General features: G+C 47.6%; 1 protein-coding gene across 2 annotated transcripts in view; it reads right to left on the reverse strand.

The window, feature by feature from the left end:
* Tgfbr2 (transforming growth factor beta receptor 2) overlaps positions 1 to 10,110 on the reverse strand; it is an 87,451-nt gene extending 77,341 nt beyond the window's left edge. Inside the window, exon 1 of one of the 2 annotated variants that reach the window (XM_021172343.3) lies at positions 9,615 to 10,110. In XM_021172343.3, the coding sequence (XP_021028002.1) occupies positions 9,615 to 9,708 (94 nt within the window). In that variant the 5' untranslated portion in view covers positions 9,709 to 10,110. The remainder of the gene's footprint in view (positions 1 to 9,614) is intronic. The other variant, XM_021172345.3, reaches the window with a different exon arrangement.
* Positions 10,111 to 18,244: the final 8,134 nt, after the last annotated feature.

The raw sequence follows: 18,244 nt of genomic DNA on the forward strand, positions 1-18,244 counted from the left end.
TCCTTGATGTGGCAGGGTTCAGCTCACTGTAAGCAGTGTCAACCCTGGGCTGGTGATTCTGGGAGCTATCAGAAATGAGGCTTAGCAAGCCATGAGGAGCAAGCCAGTAAGCAGCACTGCTCCATGGCTTCTGCATCAGCTCCTGATTCCAGGCTCCTAAAAGCCTTGAGTTCCTGCCCCGACTTCCCTCAGTCATGAGCTGTGACATACAGATGTTTTCCTTCAGCAGCTCCTATGGGCACGGTGTTTACCACAGCCACAGAGACCTAAGTAAGACACTGGGATGAGAAAACCCACTTTGAGAGAGGTGTCTTGAGTACTCCCTAACACACAGTGGGGGCTCAACATGCCCAGGCCATGGGATGATCTCGCTCATCAAGAGCTCCTGCCATGGTTAACTGTGTCCAAAAAGATCCCAGATCCCTCTACTACCAGGTGCCCAGAAACAACAGCCAGCATCTCTCTGTGTGGAAGAGGCTTACAAAGCTTGGGGGATGTAAGTGGTCATCCCCAGGCATCAGTGAGTGATCCACCTCAAAGTAAATCCATCTTTTCAAACAGCGTAGAGCTTTACCAGATGAAGAACCACTGTGGCATAGGTTGGAAAGATGCCCCAGCCCTTATTTTCCGGCAAACAACTGTGTGTTCAGCCAAACCTGCAGTTCTCCAAAAAGCATACTTTTACTAGTCCTGTGCCTTAGAGCTGAGGAAAGGGTTTAACTTCCCTAAATTGTCCTAAAATTCCCATTTTAAAAGAACACTTGAGAAGCCATGGATTGCTCAAATGAAATATTCATGGCACCAGAGAAATGCATCACCCTGTGCTAATCATCTCGCTATGCAGAGGAAATGAAACCAAGGCTTTGGAAACTCTGGAAGCTGCTGCCACCGAGCAAGCCCAGCGGACTGAGCTCTCGTTCCCTCAACAAAACTGCCACTGTACCAACCGGGGTTTTCCTCACCCTAGAAGATGGCCAGGGTCCTGGCTTTCATTAATGGGCATGCTCTCTGTTCCAGGGAAAACATGATGCAGTCAGCAGATGCAACCTTTGCCCAATTCTGCAGAGGAATGTGGCTCATGCCTAGCCCACCCAAACACTGGAAGGCCCAGGAAGAGAATGCCATGGGCCAAAACAGGTACAAGTTGCAAACCAAACCAATGCGATGCTGGGCTAAATGAACCCTTGTGCCTTGGTTGACAAATACAAAACCCTCAGTATTCAGAAGTCCTAGTTGAACTGCAGAAGTCCTTCCATGCTCAAGAAACTTCCCCGGGAAATGGGAGCCCTGGTTGACATCCTTGTCTTCCTCTCTGTGGCCTGTTCCATCATGAGGAAATGAAGACAGGGTTCAGAAGTTAGAGCACAGGCTATGCCCATGGATCTCAGCACCCACAGCCAGCTTCAGGGCATCTGACACCCTCTCCTGGCTCCCACAGGCAACTGCATTCCACATAGAAATACTATGATGCAGATGTATATATGTACACATAAATAAAAATAAAAATTTAAAAGCAAGACACTGAAATGGAGAATTACATCTTCTAAAGAGTTCTCTTTCCTCTTTTCACCCCTCCTTCTTCCCTCCCCTCCTCTCCCTTCCTCCTCTCTCATTCTGTATACCCTCTAAAGCAGTGGTCCTCAGCCTTCCTAATGCTAAAACCCTTTAATATCGGATATGCAGGATATCTGAATCTCGATCCCGAAGGGGTCACAACAAACAGCTTGAGAACCACTAGAGTATAAGGTGTCCAACTAGAGGCTAGGAAGGCCTTTGCAAGATGGCCCAAGCATCCTTGCCGATAGAAGATGTGGGTTTAGGGCAGAAAGTTTTGACAATCCAGGTACCCAAAATATGGTCATGTAGGGAGCAGAACAAGGATTAGAAATCTGAAGCGTGTCCCCACCCCACAGGCATGCCTGAGTAGGATGCCCTTGAAAGCCCAGGACATGCTCATATACCAAGCTCATATTTTAGTCGCAATGCTGAAAGTATTTGGAAGAAAATATTTCATCAGATAAAGAGAGGGAGGGCCTAGATGCCTGACTTTCCCCCGAATACTATCTCACCATGGATCACAGGCTCTTGCCCTACAGCTAATTCCTTTTGACGGTTTACAGCCTCAGCCCTCAGATGCCAGGTCCCCCTTCAAAACTTAGGCAGGAAGCCAGAGACTGGGTCAACTGCAGCCAAGGGGGTAGTTGTTCTACAGTGGGCATCTAGAGTCTCACTCAGTTGGTAGAGTGCTTGTTCAGAGTACACAGAGCCCTGGGTTCTATCCCCAAACCATATAAACCAGGTGTAGTGTCACATAACTGCAATCTCAGTGCTGGGGAGGTAGAGGCAGGAGGATCAGGAGTTCAAGGTTAACCTTAGCTACATAGTGAGTTTGAGGACAGCCTGGGCTTCAAGAGCTACTGACACAGGAGGAAAAGGGGAAAGAGAAGGACCTGGTCCAGAATGAGTCCTGATCCACCAGGCTTCAATGTAAAGCAGAGTCCTCCCCAGGTACAGGCTTTCAAATTAACTGGACCTCAAAGGTAAAATTTTTCATCTTCATAAAGTCAGGTCAAATCTATTCTGCTTTGAACCACCAGCAGTTGTCTGAGCCCCAGACCTATGTGATGGTCCTGTATGCTTGGAATTTGAATTTTACAATAGACTTCATTGCACTGTACAATACATTGTGCAATTTTACAATAAACACATATTTATTGTATTGTATTGAATGTGATGCAGCTGAATTGCTAGCAATACCAATGCCTAGGCTACCCTGGTTCTCATGACCATGATATCACTGTCAGGCTGGGAACTGTAGATCACCCATGGGCAAGACACTCCCTGTTCCTGTCTTGATTTTCTGTGGCACGAAGACCATCAAGAGTCACAATGCACATTTCCATGAAAAACATCCTTCTAGCAGAGAGTAATATGTACAATGAATATGCGTAAGGAGAAATACAAAATGCAATAAATCCATAGCAGACCATAAAAAGCACATGAACCAACCAGGGGTGACCCACTGCGGACATCTGAAGGGTGAAGCTTCCTCCATTCTCAAATATGTGATCTCTTTAACCCTTCAGCTTCTCTATGAAGACCCACTTACACACACACACTCACACACACACTCACACACTCACATACTCACACACTCACACACACTCACACACACACACTCACACACTCACACACACTCACTCACACACTCACACACACACACACTCACACACACTCACACAGCCTCCACCTATTTATGAGATAGAGAATTGTAAGAATTATCTTCTAGGTCTCTTTCTATGATTAAATAAGTAATGCCACCCTTCTTCCTAACTGCACTCAAGATAAGCCCAGGCACTCCTGCAGCTTCCTAAACCCCTCAGCAAACCCCACCCAGAAACATGGTGATCAATCACTCTCTTGTCCTGTCGGAGGTGACAGGCTGCTGTGGGAGGAAGGATAAGCTGTGAACACCAGGCTGTTACTGCTCATCTCTGGGCTGGTTCTGAAAACTACAGCTTCAGCCATCCAAAGAGCCACCGGAGCAGAATGCAAAACCTTGCAGAGGGTCAGGGTTAAACTTTTATATAGCACTTGGCTGAATATGCCGAGCCAGGGTCAGGAAGTACAGTTTCGCATAGCCTATTTTGAAATGCCTTGGTGGTTTGCATCTGACCTAAATAATCCCCAGGATGCTCTGTGATAGACAGCCAACTTCGGATGCACATACTTCCCTTAGATGCACTGCTCAGAAACCAAAACATAAAGCCTAGGTGGGTAGGAACCATAAACATTTGATTCAAGATGGGTGTGGTGGCTCATGCCGGAGGAGCAGAACTTGAGAGGCTAAGGCAGGAGGATTACTACAAGTGTGAGGCCAGCCTCATCTATATTCTAGGTCACAGAATAAAACCTTGTTGATTCTATGTTGTTCAAAAGTAAACAAACAAACAAACAAACAAACAGCAAAACATGACAAAACCTGTGTATAAATTCAGCATTGTATTTTGTGATTATTGTCTCCTTTCTACAACGTTTGAGAAAATGAAGGAAGGGGAGGGGGAAAGGAGGAAGACGAGAGAGAGAGAGAGAGAGAGAGAGAGAGAGAGAGAGAGAGAGAGAGAGAGAGAGAGAGAGAGAGAGCGCTAGCATTTGCAGGGTAATTTTGTAGGTGAAAACCTCGCTAAAGTCAAAACATCTTTTTCTATCTTTGGTTAGAATATAGGCATCAATGTCATAGCATAGAAATAGCCAAAGCAGGACCCTGGGGTACAGACCCCGAGGCCTGGCTATTAAAGACTGAGGCAAAAGCAGTGCAGGCTGAGGGCAGCTTTGCCCCCAGGGGACTTAAGGCCAATGGGGCAGTTGAGTGAGATCCTGTTACAAAAGTAAGAGAGAGGTGGAGATATACCAAGGCCTGAGTCCAACGGCAGGTGCTGCAAGAGCAAACCGATAGCCAAATTAATTCAGATGCTCTGACCACTCAGGACCAAATACCCAACATAGCGGGGACCTCCTGGGTATGTAAGCCTGTGCAGCAGTCACACTCACACTAGCCCCAGCAGGATGAATGGAGCTGGTACAACTCAGTCCTTCCTGAAGGAGAATGAACTGTCGTCTTGGGGCAGCCCTGGAGACCAGCCTCTGAGTGACAGATCTGCTTGCCCTTGAGCAGCTAACAAGGCTCAATGGGCTCGGGAATCACACAAAAATCACTGCTTGCTGTGTTCGGAGCTAAGAGAGGACAGAGGAGGGGGCACTTGGCTCACCTGGCATGGTCAAAGCAGGTTTCCTTATGAGGCCCAAGGAAGGTCTTCAAAGATGAGAAAAATTAGTCAGATAGGTGTTCCAGAGAGAGGTTCTAGAGAGGACCAGCTTCCTGAACTGAGGCCCCGGAGACCCTAGTGGTTGACAACATCCTAATGCTGTGACCCTTTAATACAGTTCCTCTTGCTATGGTGAGCCCCCCCCCCCAACACACACATACACACCATAAAAGTATTCCATTGCTACTTCTTAATTGTAAATTTGCCACTGATATGAATCAGTAAATATCTGATATGCAGGATATGAGATCCGAGTCTCTGGCCAGGCGGGTTCTCCACTCACAGCTTGAGAACTGCTGCTCTCAGCCTTGGTAAGACACAAAGTCAGAAAGAATGGTGGAGGTGAGGAGCTTTGTCAGGTGTGACTGAGAGAAACATCCAGAGCCTCCTGTGGGGTGTGAACCTGGGGCTAAGCACCTGAAAGCATTACTTTATTCTGTCTTCCCACACATTATCCAGTGAGAGACAAGGAATTCTAGGCTGCCCAGCCAGTGAGGGAGAGGCGGGACTGTAACCCAAGACTCCCTGATCTTCAGTGTGTGGCTCTCCCTCTACCCCGGCCCATCCAACAGAAAGATGGGCTGGACACGCTTTGGTCCAGTTTGCATAAGAAGAGTGAAGGAGAACTGTGGATCGTCTAGGGCTGGTCTACAACCAGGCAGAGATGGTAACGTAAGAACTCAGTAAGGAGTAACTCATGCAGAGGCACTGAGAAGGAAACATTTAATGTGCACCCCCTCTTGTGCACTCAGCAAAGCATGATGTTAGGGTATGGGGGGTAGGGAGACTAGAGCAACCCAACAGGACCTAACAGTGTTCGAATCCCCAGTGTGTCCTGTGCTTTGTCTGTGACATGATTCGGGAGCTCAAAGAAACAAAGTGAGTAACAACAAGTCTGTTGCACTCATCTGGGGTAGCGTCCTCTCGGTCTATACATTCCCCATTCGGTAAATACCCTTGAGAAGGAAGAATAATAAGGCAGTTTGGGAGATAGCATTCAGAAGTTTCTGTTATTGATTGGGAAAATAGAATTGTTCCCAGGGGCAGAGGACCTGAATTCAGTTCCCAACATCTACACTGGGTTGCTTACAACCATCTGTGACCCCAGCTCCAGAGGATCCAACGCTTTCCAGCCTCCTCAGGTCCCTGCACACGCTACAGTCTCCTACATACATCCACAGCTGCCACACAATGAAATAAATAAAACCTAAATTTTTAAATAGATTTTATTCATCAATGTAAGGAAAACTGTAAAGTCCGGTTTAGGGCAGAAATAGAATGAAACAGGAGGTTGGGAGGCCACTGAGGACCTGGGGAAGGTGTTCATTTAATAAGGAGTCCTCAATGTGGGGTGCTAAATCAAAACAGAGGCCACAAATTGTAGCCCTGATTAGCATTTTCTGCATAATCCACTTGTTAAAAACAAGATGTCATTAAAGGCAGTGTCCTGGGGCTGAAAATGCACCTTATAGGGGGGAGGGGAGAGTAGGTCCAAAGGATTAAAGGACTAAAGATTTTTGGTCCAGGACCTGGATAGGTGTAAGGACATCCTTAAAGAACCTATAGGGCTCCGTGGTCCCTGTGACACTAGGGCCAAGGTCTAGTCCTCTGTGAGGACTCTTCCGTAGGCATCTAAAAAGTCAAAATCATATTTTTTTGAAGTCTGATGCATCCAGAGTACATTTTCCCCTCGGACTCACTCCTTATCTTTGAGCACTTAGAAGCATGAACATGCTACATCAAAAACAAGTGTTTTAATTTGCGAGGCCTGCAGGAGGACTCAGCAGGTAAGCTCCAAGAGCCGAGTCTTTGGGTGTCCAATAGCAGAGGAAGAGGACCAACTACCATAGTACCATAGTTTTCCCTTGATTTCTTCCATACAGGATCATGCGGCACACACACACACACACACACACACACACACACACACACACACACACACGCGCACAATCAATCAATCGATCTTTAAATTAGAAATTGTCTAAATATATTTCTTGTCAGCTGAGGAGATGGCTCAGCTCACTTGCCATGCAAGTGTAGGGACCTGGAATCAGATCCCCAGCACCCACATAAGTAGCCAGGAGGATGTATTGGTCTCCTCTAGTGCCAGCACCCAAGAGGCAGACACTGAGGGATCTACACGGCAAGCTAGCTAGCAGGACAAACCCACACAGTGCACCCTGGGTTCAGCTAGAATCCCGGCACCATCTAAGAAGCCTGCCTTGGTAAATGAAGTGGGGCAACTGAAGAAGACACCCGATGCCAACCTTCTCCCTCCACACCCATGAGCAACCGATGTCATCTCTGACCTCCACACTCGTGAGCACCCAAGTGTACGCCCACCGTATTGCAGGGCTCATGAGCACCCAAGTGTACGCCCACCCTATTTCGGGGCTCATGCACAGAACCCTCAGAGAAACATGAGGACAAAAGTTTAAAATAATTTTTTTTTTTTTAGTGTAAATTTCTCTTCTGCTGAAATCGCTTGCTCATCTGTCAGGCTGGTAAGGACTTTGTAAAGAATCTTGTTCCTTCCCTTTGTCTATCGCATTAAGGTATCTTGAGAAGCTGTCTCACAATTTACCACTATGTCAGGACAAATCTCGACACCTTTCCCTTCTGTGGAAACTGAGAAGGCCAGTGGAATTCCAAGTGTCCTTCCACGAGTCCTTTCCCTAGGAGCTGTCTTCCAACTTAAAACCATCTTTAAAAACTTTGACCACATGGGTACAACTCAAAACGAACTGTCCAAACATTCTGGAATGGCAATTCCATAAAATGTTAAAAAAAAAAAAAAAAAAAAAGCCCTCTCCGTCTTATAAAACTATTTAAAGCCCAAATTAAAAAGATCCACCAAGCCAGTCAGCTAATTGTTTAAAACTGTGTATAAATATGACTCACAAGCTACAAAGCCTGGAATTCGAAAATCACAAATCTTAATCTTGTAAACAAAACTCAAACTGGGGCCTCTGGACTTTGGTTCTTCCCGAGCTAAAGCAAACGTTTTATGTACACAAAAGGAAGACGATTCTTTCTGATGGTCTTCAGCAAAACCCAGCAGTTAGCCGGGCGTGGTGGCACACGCCTTTAATCCCAGCACTCGGGAGGCAGAGGCAGGCGGATTTCTGAGTTCGAGGCCAGCCTGGTCTACAAAGTGAGTTCCAGGACAGCCAGGACTATACAGAAAAACCCTGTCTCAAAAAACAAAAACAAAAACAAAAAAAACAAAACAAAACAAAAAAAAAACCAGCAGTTTTTTTTTCTTTTAATTTTTTTTTTTTCTTGTGTGTGTCTATAGTGCTTGGGGTAGGGTCTGTGAGCACAGGGAGGGGCAGAGGAGGAGACCAGGGGTTCTCTGTCACTCTCCACGAGTCTCTATCACTCTCATTGAGTCTCTCTCCGAACCTAGAGCTAACCTGGCATCGAGCAATTTCCAAAGGGTCTCCAGTCTTCTCTCACTAGTGCTGGGCTGGCAAAGAACCACACCCAACTTTGCATATGGGCCCTGGGGATTTGAACTCACGTCCTCAAGCTTGCACAGCAAACACTCTTAGCCACTGAGCTAAATCTCCCAAGCCAGCTTTAAGGGGCTGGGTTAACATGTGAGACAGTTGACCTTCAATGGAAACCAACGACTCGAACTCGGACTTTATGAAGCAACAGGACTAAAACCTGTTAGGATTTTTGCTGTTTCCCTTTGTGTGGCTCTTCCCTTCGGAAATGGTCCACTGCTGCTTGCAACGTGATCCAAAACTCTTAAATCACCTCAACTACCGATGTCTGCAAAGAGCTCTCTTGCACCCTACTTCCGCGCTCCCCAACACACACACACACACACACACACACTCACACAGGGCCACCGCAATCTCTGCATTTCACCCCAAATCGACCCTGGCCATCCTCTTAGTTACTAGGGAAGGTCATGGAAAGCCAGTGATGAAAAGAGTGTAAACTTTCACAAACTGAACCACTGCGTTGTACAGTAGGGAAAACTGAAGCCCAGAGTCATGTGATTTGCCCAGATCGTGGCCCTAACTCCAACTTTAGAGTTAAAATGACAGATTTTAAACTTTCCAAGCAAACCCTTAGGAAGGAGCCCTAGAGCCTTCTTTTCTCCCTTAACTAACCCCTACGATGGGACCTGGAGGACAACCTGGGATAGGTGTTTCCATTGAATAGTAGCTGCTGAGATCTTTAATTCCAGGCAGCATCCCTATAGTCCATCACTTAGTAGGCATGCACTAGATTTTTCTCAGCCATCAACCTGACCACCCTCACTGGGTCCTCATCCCGGCAGGCCAGGAATCAGCGAGGATAGAGATCAGTTCTCTTCTCTAACTTGTATCCAGTGAGTCACGGCCCAGAATCCCTCCCGAGGTGGCAAAGCTGAGGGCTGAGAGTCTGGCTCAGTCGCGGTGTCTAGGGCAGTAAGCGGCCCAGGTGTGCAGCAGCTGGGCGTCCAGTCCCCTGCCGATGCTCCTCCAAGTTCCAACTTCTTAAACTTCCCTTTCCGGAGCTCCAGGCCCCTCGCGGCCGACCTGGCCTTTCGTGCGCGCACAAAGGGGGTCAGGAGCGTCCCCAAGTCCCCCGCAAGTGGACTGTCCTGCTCTTTTGCGAGAGATCTTGCCCGGATCCCCGCGGGCCTGAACCGACTCGGGCCGCTACAAACTTCCCGTTTCCGCTCTCGCACCGGGTCCGCGGCCGACTGTCAATCGCTGCCCTGGGGGCTGGAGGAGGAGCGGGGAGCCCTAGTGAACCCCCAGGGTCGCGCCCTGGACACTCACTCACCCGACTTGGGAACGTGCGGCGGGATCGTGCTGGCGATGCGCGTCCACAGGACGATATGCAGCGGCCACAGGCCCCGGAGCAGCCCCCGACCCATGGCAGCCCCCGTCGCTCGTCATAGACCGGCCCCTGGTGCGCCGCGAACCGAGCCTCGGGGACCCCGGGCTGCGCCTTTACTCCTCGCCCTCTCAGGATGCGGGCCAGATGTGGCCGGCGATCCCGGGAGCTCGGAGGCCCGGAGGAGGCCCCCGGCGGCCGAGGAGAGCTGAGCAGGAGGCTGGGGCTCCGTCCCCCAGGCGAGCGTGTGCGCGCGCGGGGGGTGTCGTCGGTCGGTGCGCGCGAGTGACTCACTCATCAACTTTACCCGGGCGCCGAGAGGGAAACAGGAAACTCCTCGCCAACAGCTGGGCAGGACCTCTCGCCGCCCGAGAGCCTTCCAGCTCCGGCCCTCTCCTCCAGCTTCCAGCCCTCGCCTTCCTCCGGCCGCCAATCAAGGCCGCTGGATTGGACCTTGCCTGGACTCTACAAACTTTGAGCTGCCCACTCCCAGCGCTCCCACGCAACCCCCACCCCGCCAAGTCTGGGCTCCAAGTTCAAACTCAGAAGTGACTAAGCGCACTTTTCGCAAAACAAGCTCGAAAGTGGTGTAAACTACTTTCCTTGATACACCTCCAGGCACCCCCACACCTTCTAGGCATTGCTCCCAGGGGCTTCATAATTCCATTGAGACCCAGGAGAGAGCTCTGAAATGTAGCTTCAGAGTCCCGAACACGTTGCTTCCCCTAATAAAATAACGGTAAGCACTTCTTCACTAGAACTTAGTTTCAGTTTTATGTACATGCATGTGTGATCACGTTGTAAAGGACTGTTTTTTTACTGTAGAACAAAAATCCAGGAGTTTGTCTCAGAGTTTAATGTGCGTATTAATCACATTGGGTTGTGAATTTAGCTAACCTGCAGGTTCTGGTTCAGTAGGTCTGAACCCAGAGTGTCTGCATGTCTAATGAGCACCTGGGTAGAGCCTCCCATTGGAAGGACCGTTTCCTGGGCGTGGTTTGCTGGGTGAAGCCCTGTGATCAAGGTAGAGCTGATATTTTCAGGGTGTTGCCTCTAAGAAACTAAAGAAATAAAAGTATGTTTGGGGCCAGACGGTGATGGCACACGTGGGCGGGCCTCTGTGAGTTCAGAGCCAGCCTGTTATACAGAGTGAGTTCCAGGGCAGCCAAAGCTATACTGTCTGGGAAAACAAACAAACCAAAAAACCCAAAAAACAAAAAAACAACAACAAAAAAAGTGTCTTTGGTGGTGGAGTCTGCTTTTCAATGATTGCTCTTCGATAAGATAATTCGAGTAAGGAGAGAAAATACTTGGCTGAAGGTAGAAAGGCTATCAGTAGGAAGACCCATCAAAATTTCCATTCTTTCTGGGGTGACCATGTTTTCCAGAGATAATCTCTACAGTGTGTGTGTGTGTGTGTGTGTGTGCCCGCGCGTATGTGTTGGTGTGGGTGGGTGGGTGTGGGTGTGGGTGTGTGTGTATGCACGTGCCCGCCTGTCTGTGTGCAGCAGGGCCTGATTTTTTTTTTTTTTTTTTTTTTTGGTTTTTGAGACAGGGTTTCTCTGTATAGACCTGGCTGTCCTGGAACTCAGAAATCTGCCTGCCTGCCTCTGCCTTCCAAGTGCTGGGATTAAAGGCCTGCGCCACCACTGCCTGGCTGCCTGATTTGTTTTTAAGGATTCCTTTTACTGTATGTGTGAGCACCTTGCTTTCATGTCTGTATATGCATCATGTGCATGCCTGTTGCAGAAGCTATAAAAGGACATAGAACCTTCTGGAACCAGGGTCACCCAAGGCGGCACAAGCCACGCATCCAGGAGGTGACAATGTGAGTGCTGGGAACTGACTCTGGGTCTCTGTTCTGCATCTCGGAGTGGCCTCTCTAGTTCCCTGCCTCAAATGAGCTTCCCACTGATCCTGGAGATGGAAGATGAGCTAGACCAGCTAGTCAACCAACTCAGACATCCTCCTGTCTCTGCTTCACCAGTACTGGGGGTTCAGAGGCATCTGTGCCAGCTCTATGTGTATGTGTGGGTGTGTGTATATGTATGTGCACATCTGAGTGTGACCTCATACACATATGCATGTATATGGAAGCCAGAGGATACCCAGAGTCCTCTCTGTCACTCTCTGCCTTATTTATTTGAGACGAGGTCTCTTCTTGCTGAGCCTAAAATTAGGCTGATGGTCACCAAGCTCTAGTGATCCTTCTGTCTCCACTACAGAACACTGGGGTTCTAGGCACACACAAGGCAGTGGCAGGCTTTTTATGTGGGTGGTGGGACCTGAACTCAGGTCCTGATGGTTGTGCAACAAGCACTTTACACACTGAGTTCTCTCCTGCCCCAGGACCCAGGTTTCTATGTGGGGGCTGGAGGTGGCTCTCAACTCATGCGGCAATCACTTTATGGACTGAGCCATCTCCCCAGACCGTTTTGCAATTTATTAATATAATCTCCATTCTCTGTCAGATATCTGATTGGATAATGAAGTGTGTGACCAAGCAGCCCTCAAAGACTCTCAGTATTTCATGGTTCAGGTTAGGGTTGTTGAGCGAAAAATCATAACCAAAAGCCACTTGGTAAGGAAAGAGTTTATTTCATTTTATAGTGTGTGCTCTATCTTCTAGGGAAGTCAAGGCATGAACTCAAGCAGGGCAAGAACCTGGAGGTAGGAACTGAAGCAGAGGCCATGGAAAGGTGCTACTTACTGGCTTACTCCCACTGGCTTACTCAACCTGCTCTCTTACATAACCCAGGATCATCTGCCCAGAGGTACTACCACCCACAATGAGTTGGGCCCTCCCACAACAATCACCAACTGGCCTACAGGCCAATCTGATGGAGGCGTTTTCTTAATTGTGGTTGCCTCTTCTCAGATAATTCTAGCTGTGTCAATAACAAACAACCAAGACAGAAGATTTAAGCAACACTATCTGTTCATACACTGAATTATGCCCAAGATAGGGCCATCTGCTAGGTTCACCCAGAGCAAAGGCAGAAGACAGGTGACTTTGGCAGGCTAAGGGTAAATTTGTTAAAATTGGATTTCTGAGTTTTTGATTCAGCACCAAACACTGCTTCTGGATGCACCTTCTAGGAAAAGGTCATCTTTTATCCAAAGAGTTCTTGTCTCACGCATCTGGTGAGAGAATGCATGGATAGACAGTAGGAGGGTGGGTGCTGGTCAGCACACATGCAGTCGTGCAGTTATACCATGTTAGTGAGGGAGACAGGCTGAGTTCAAAGTCGGATTCCCTACCTTCCTTCTGGGGTGGTCTTCTCTCAGGCTACTGCCATCCCTTGAGCATTTGTCTTGCAGGTCACTCATCCTCAGGCAGGGTCACTCTGGGTGCTTCCACTTAGTGCCTGAGATCTGAGCTGAAGGCATTTTTAAAGTGCGAGCTCTGTCACTATCATTGAATAGCATCACAGAGCTCAAGGAGCTAGGCAAAGTGAAAGCAAACCCTTGCACCTGCTCCAGAGTCCCCATCCCCACACAGCCCTGCTCTGCTCAGAGCCTGTTCTGCATTCCCAGGGCCCGCCCCTGTAGAGCCCTGACTTCCCCCTGTGACCTCCTCTGTCCTGATTGACTCACCTGTCTGAGTAGATCTGTGTAGAGTAGATTTTGAGTCTCCCACTGATCCTGGGGATGCAAGATTACCTAGACTGGGTGACCAGGAAACCCCAAAGATCTTCCTGTCTCTGCCTTCTCAGCTCTGGGGTTTCAGACACATCTGTACCAGCTGTGTGTGTACATGCGTGCATGCGTGCATGCGTGTGTGTGTGTGTGTGTGTGTGTGTGTGTGTGTGTGTGTGTGCTGCATGCACACATGTAAGCATGGCTCCATATGATTGTTCCTAGGTGCTTATTTCATGTTATGCCTGTTTTTCATTCTGTCTGTTTGTTTGTTTCAGATGGAGTCTCATGTACATTGCTGATCTCAAACTTGCCAGGTAGCCGAGGCTGGCTTTGAACTCTGGATGCTCCTGCCTAAGTCTCCCAACTGCTGAGGTTACAGGTGTTCATCTACCATGTCTGAGACCTTTTACGACATTTATGATATCTGGGTTCCATAATGTTTCTCACTGACTCCCAATCTCATGTCTCCTTCAACTTCAAAGATCTTGAGGGCAGGCGCTACACACCTCTCTTTCCTTATTACCGAATCCACGTACTAAACAGGTCTCAGGTCTGCAGTCGGGCATGTGTTGGCTAAGTGAGCACATGAGGTAACAAGGACTCAGAGGACGAGTGACCTCAGGGACCTAGTGATTTCATAATTCTGAGGAGAGCATTATGTAACCCGACAGAGATATGAATAGATGAGCTTTCTGCCAATGCTGCTTCCCTTTCCTGAGAAAGGAGAAATGAACCTGCTGTCTTCTGTCTTCTTAATTTCCCCTAAGCTTGTCCAAGTTCTCTATCTGTGACAGATGTGCTGTCTTCTCTGTGTGTGCTAAAACAAGTAAAGGTCCCAACCATCCCAAGGAGCCTGGAGCGACAGCACAGTTGATAAAGTGTAGTGAGAATTCTGGAGATTTGGTTTATTGAAATAAGCACAGAAATATTATAAGAATATGTTTTTTGTTTTAATCCCAGGTGTGGGGAGTTGGGATTGCCCACAGCAGCAGACTATGATTTGTCTTGTGCTCTAGCAGAGGCGTGTGGTTTTGGTAGCTGCCTATAGTTTCTGCAATTGAATGATGTTTGGAATTCTGGGAACTTTTCATAGGATATATAAATGCTAGAGCCCAAAGAGGTGTGGTTGGTGGTCATTCAGGAGGGTTGGTTGAGGTCTGTGAGTAGTTGTGCTCAAAGAAGAAACAAGAAGGAAGAAATTAGATTCAGATCTCTCTCTCTCTCTCTCTCTCTCTCTCTCTCTCTCTCTCTCTCTCTCTCTCTCTCTCTCTCCCCTCTCCCTCCCTCTTCCCCTCCCTCCTCCCTTCTCTCTCCCTCTCTCTCTCTCCTTTATCCTTCTTTCTCTCCTATCTAGTTACAGGGGTGAAGTGGGGAAGAGAAGTGTGGGAAAAATAATTCACAAAGTAGCAAAAACCAGTTACAAGCAAAGAAGAAAGAAAGAAATTAGATTCATAAATTCCCCTCTCTTCTATCCTACTGATAGCGGGTAAAATTGGGGGCATGGATAAATGATAGAAAAAAAAGAACCCACAAAATAGCAAAGACCATCTAGGATGAAGTATTTGCCTTGCAAGCAGGGAAACAAGCCTGATCTGAGCCCAGAAGCTACAGGAATGAAGCCAGGCCTGGAGGCACCAGCTCAGAATTCCAGCTCTAGGAGAAGAAGGAGGCAAACAGACCGTGTGGCTTGCTCACTGTCCAAGCTAGCCCACTTGGTATATCTCAGACCAGCCACTGGAGAACTTGTCTAACACACACACACACACACACACACACACACACACACACACACACCAGCAGAACAAGTGAGACCATCATATACAACCCCAGCCACCCAGCCCTTCTCCTAGCAATAGCAGGCTGACATCCCCACTCCTTGAAGATGTGGCCCCACTTGTAAGCCTCTACCATGTCCAAGGAAAGCATCACTGCTGGAGGCATAAGGGAATTTAACACTTCTTTCCAAGAGGACAGTGGGCCACCCCTGCCCACAGTGGCCTAGCAAGTGGAACCCAGGAATCTTCCAAAGCCTTAGACCAGCAGTGAACCATCTCTGTGTGCTTGTGAATAGTCTTGACGTGCCTATGTGTCAGGTTGGTGAAGAGCCTCTTTGCTGACTGTCATACCAACCTAGTTAAGATTCTTCATGATAGGAATCCAGGAACGGGCAGGTTTCTGCAAATTATCAAGAGAGGAAGCTCATTCAAGTGGTTGTTTGCAGTTGTGTAGTAGTAGTTAAGAAAGAAAGAGGTGGGGGAGAGGAGAGAGAGAGAGAGAGAGGAGAAGGAAGGAAGGAAGGAAGGAAGGAAGGAAGGAAGGAAGGAAGGAAGGAAGGAAGGAAGGAAGAAAAAAAGCAAAGCAAAGCAAAGCAAAGTCAGACCGAGAATGTTTTCTGAGACCTTTAAATCCAAAAATATGACAAAACATTCCTCAAATTTCAAAATAAAACAATAACTGCAACAAAATGACACTCCAGATGCCACCTGAGGACAAACAGCAAAGGCTCTTCTCTGCCCTACACACAGGCACACACACACACACACACACACACACACACACAAAGACTACAACTATGCTAAAGACATGCTTTGTACTTGGAGTCTCATATCACACTGCTGAACTGACAGCATCTGTGTTGGCCTTTCACACTGCTGATCTAACCCAGTCAGCACTGGAAAGGAAGGGGGCTGTACTCGGCATCGGGAAATGCAAAAAATATCTAAAATTCACAGCGAGATCACAGCATCTTAACCCCATGTGCATGGCAATCAGATTCTCTGAAACAACGTTCAATATTGAAAAGACTTAAGACTTGCAAGGAGTCTGCCCTTTCTCTGGGATGCTTACAAAAGGCAAGTCTGATGGCCTCAACAGATTTTATGTGAGCTGGGTGTGGTGGCTCTTGTCAGTACTCCCATAACTGGAGACACTAAGATGCTAGGATGGTAGCACATTTGAGGCCAGCCTGATCCAGGCCAGCCTAGGTTACAGAATGAGACTCTATCTCAAAATACCAAAAAGGGAGAAAGGGGACACTGTTTCATACCATTTTAAATTTTGGTTATTGTAATTTTTGTGCCCAAAATAATAAATAATCTAAATTATGTGTAAATTATGGGGCTGGCAAGATGGCTCAGAGAGTAGAGGGGCCTGGAGCTAAGCCTGAAGACCTGAGTTCAATCCCTGGTGCCCACCATGGTGGTGGGAGACAACTGACTCTGCAAGTTGTCCTTTGACATCTACAACATGAACCATGAGACATGCATGCTCTCCCCAAGGAGAAAGGAGAGAAAGAATAAAAGTGGACATCAGGGTTGGGTGGTTTTTTTTTTTTTTAAAGTAGTTTGTGGCTTTATGTTTATTTTAATTAATTATTTAATTTAGTGTGTGTGTGTGTATGACAGTGTGTACATGTGCTCAAGTGTGTATGTGTGTTGTGTGAGCATGCGCATGTGTGTCCATGTGTGTGTGAGAGAGAAAGCCTAGTAGAGTCAGGTCTCTCTCCAACCCTTTCTGCCAAGGGATTGAACTCAGGTCTCCAGCCTTGGCAGCAAGCTCCCCCAACCCCACTGAGCCACCTTGCCTGTATTTCATGTATTTCCTATTTTTGCCCCATCCTAACAAGGAGTGCCTTAAGGTCTTCATTTACTTTTGAGAAATCACAAAACATTCTTGTCCCCCTTAGATTTCTACTTTGTGTCCCCCAGTGTATGCATTCTGTTTTTACTGGAGGGGAAAATGGCTGTATCTATTGTCCCAATCCATTGTCTTGTTTGCCCTTCTTCTCAGCTATTAATAGGCTACAGTTATGCATGTTTACATAAAGTATTAGCATATTCTTTTTGGAAAAGCATAACACTCTACAAACACAGTGTATGTTAATTGTAGGAAAATGGAAACTGCAGATAAGCCTTACAGAAAAACTAAAGATGAACCTAGCTCTAACCTGAAAGAAAATCATGGCTAACATTTGCAAGCAAGTGCTAGACTAATCTTCCTGTTACAGATGAAGAATTTGAGGATTAGTGAGATTAAACACTTGGCAGAGCCAGTGGGATAGAGTTCAGGCCCAAAACGAGCCTCCCTGGCTCTGGATTCTGTGCTCTCAAAATCTACTCAGAAAGTTCAGGGAAGGGCACCCCAAAGTACATGGCTTTGGTTTACCCCTTGCTGAGTTGAAGATCCCCAAAAACACAAATGCAGGCAAGGCTTTCCTGGATTCCACTTATCTGCCTTTAGACAGCCTTGCGAAAGAAGCCCCCTCTAGAGTCTCGTCTACCCAGAAAGATTAACTCTATCTCAAGGAAAGAGACTAGAGCTTGACACCCCATGGCACCCCGCACTGCACACTAAGGTGTGTCCTAAGACCTCATTCATCTTTTCTCAATACCATGGATGCCCCTCCAGGTGATACTCCAGGTGCCATACCCTCCTCTTCCAGAGGATACCAGGCTCCTGTCACACGCCATCTGGGTTTCAAGTGCTCAGGCATCTTTCCTTTGTTGCCCTGGTGCCACTGGTGAAGTTCAAACAGCTTTCCTGCCATAACTTGGGTGTTACTCAGTAGATGTGGTCATTGCATTCTCAGATTCCCTTGTTGATCCAGGACTAGTAGCTATATGATTTTAAAACACCACCAGAGTGATCAAAGCTGTCCTCTCCTCTTGCTACTTCCTGTGTGTCACTGGTTATGGTGGTTTGGTTGAGAATGCCCTCCACGGTCTCTGGCAATTGAACACTAGGTCCACAGTTGGCGGTTTAAAGACGTTTAGGAAGCGCATCACTGAGGACAGGTTTTGAGGCTAAAAGCCTCAAGCTACTTCCAGCTTCCTCTCTATTCTTCCTGTGCATGGGTTAAGATGAAAGCTCTCAGCTTCCTGCTCCTGCAACCATGCTCTCAGGTTGCAGCCATGGTTCCCCGCCATGGCAGACTC

The sequence above is a fragment of the Mus caroli genome, unplaced genomic scaffold, assembly GCF_978045245.1.
Source record: "Mus caroli unplaced genomic scaffold, Mus_caroli_1 scaffold_11, whole genome shotgun sequence".
Taxonomy (NCBI): Eukaryota; Metazoa; Chordata; class Mammalia; order Rodentia; family Muridae; genus Mus; species Mus caroli.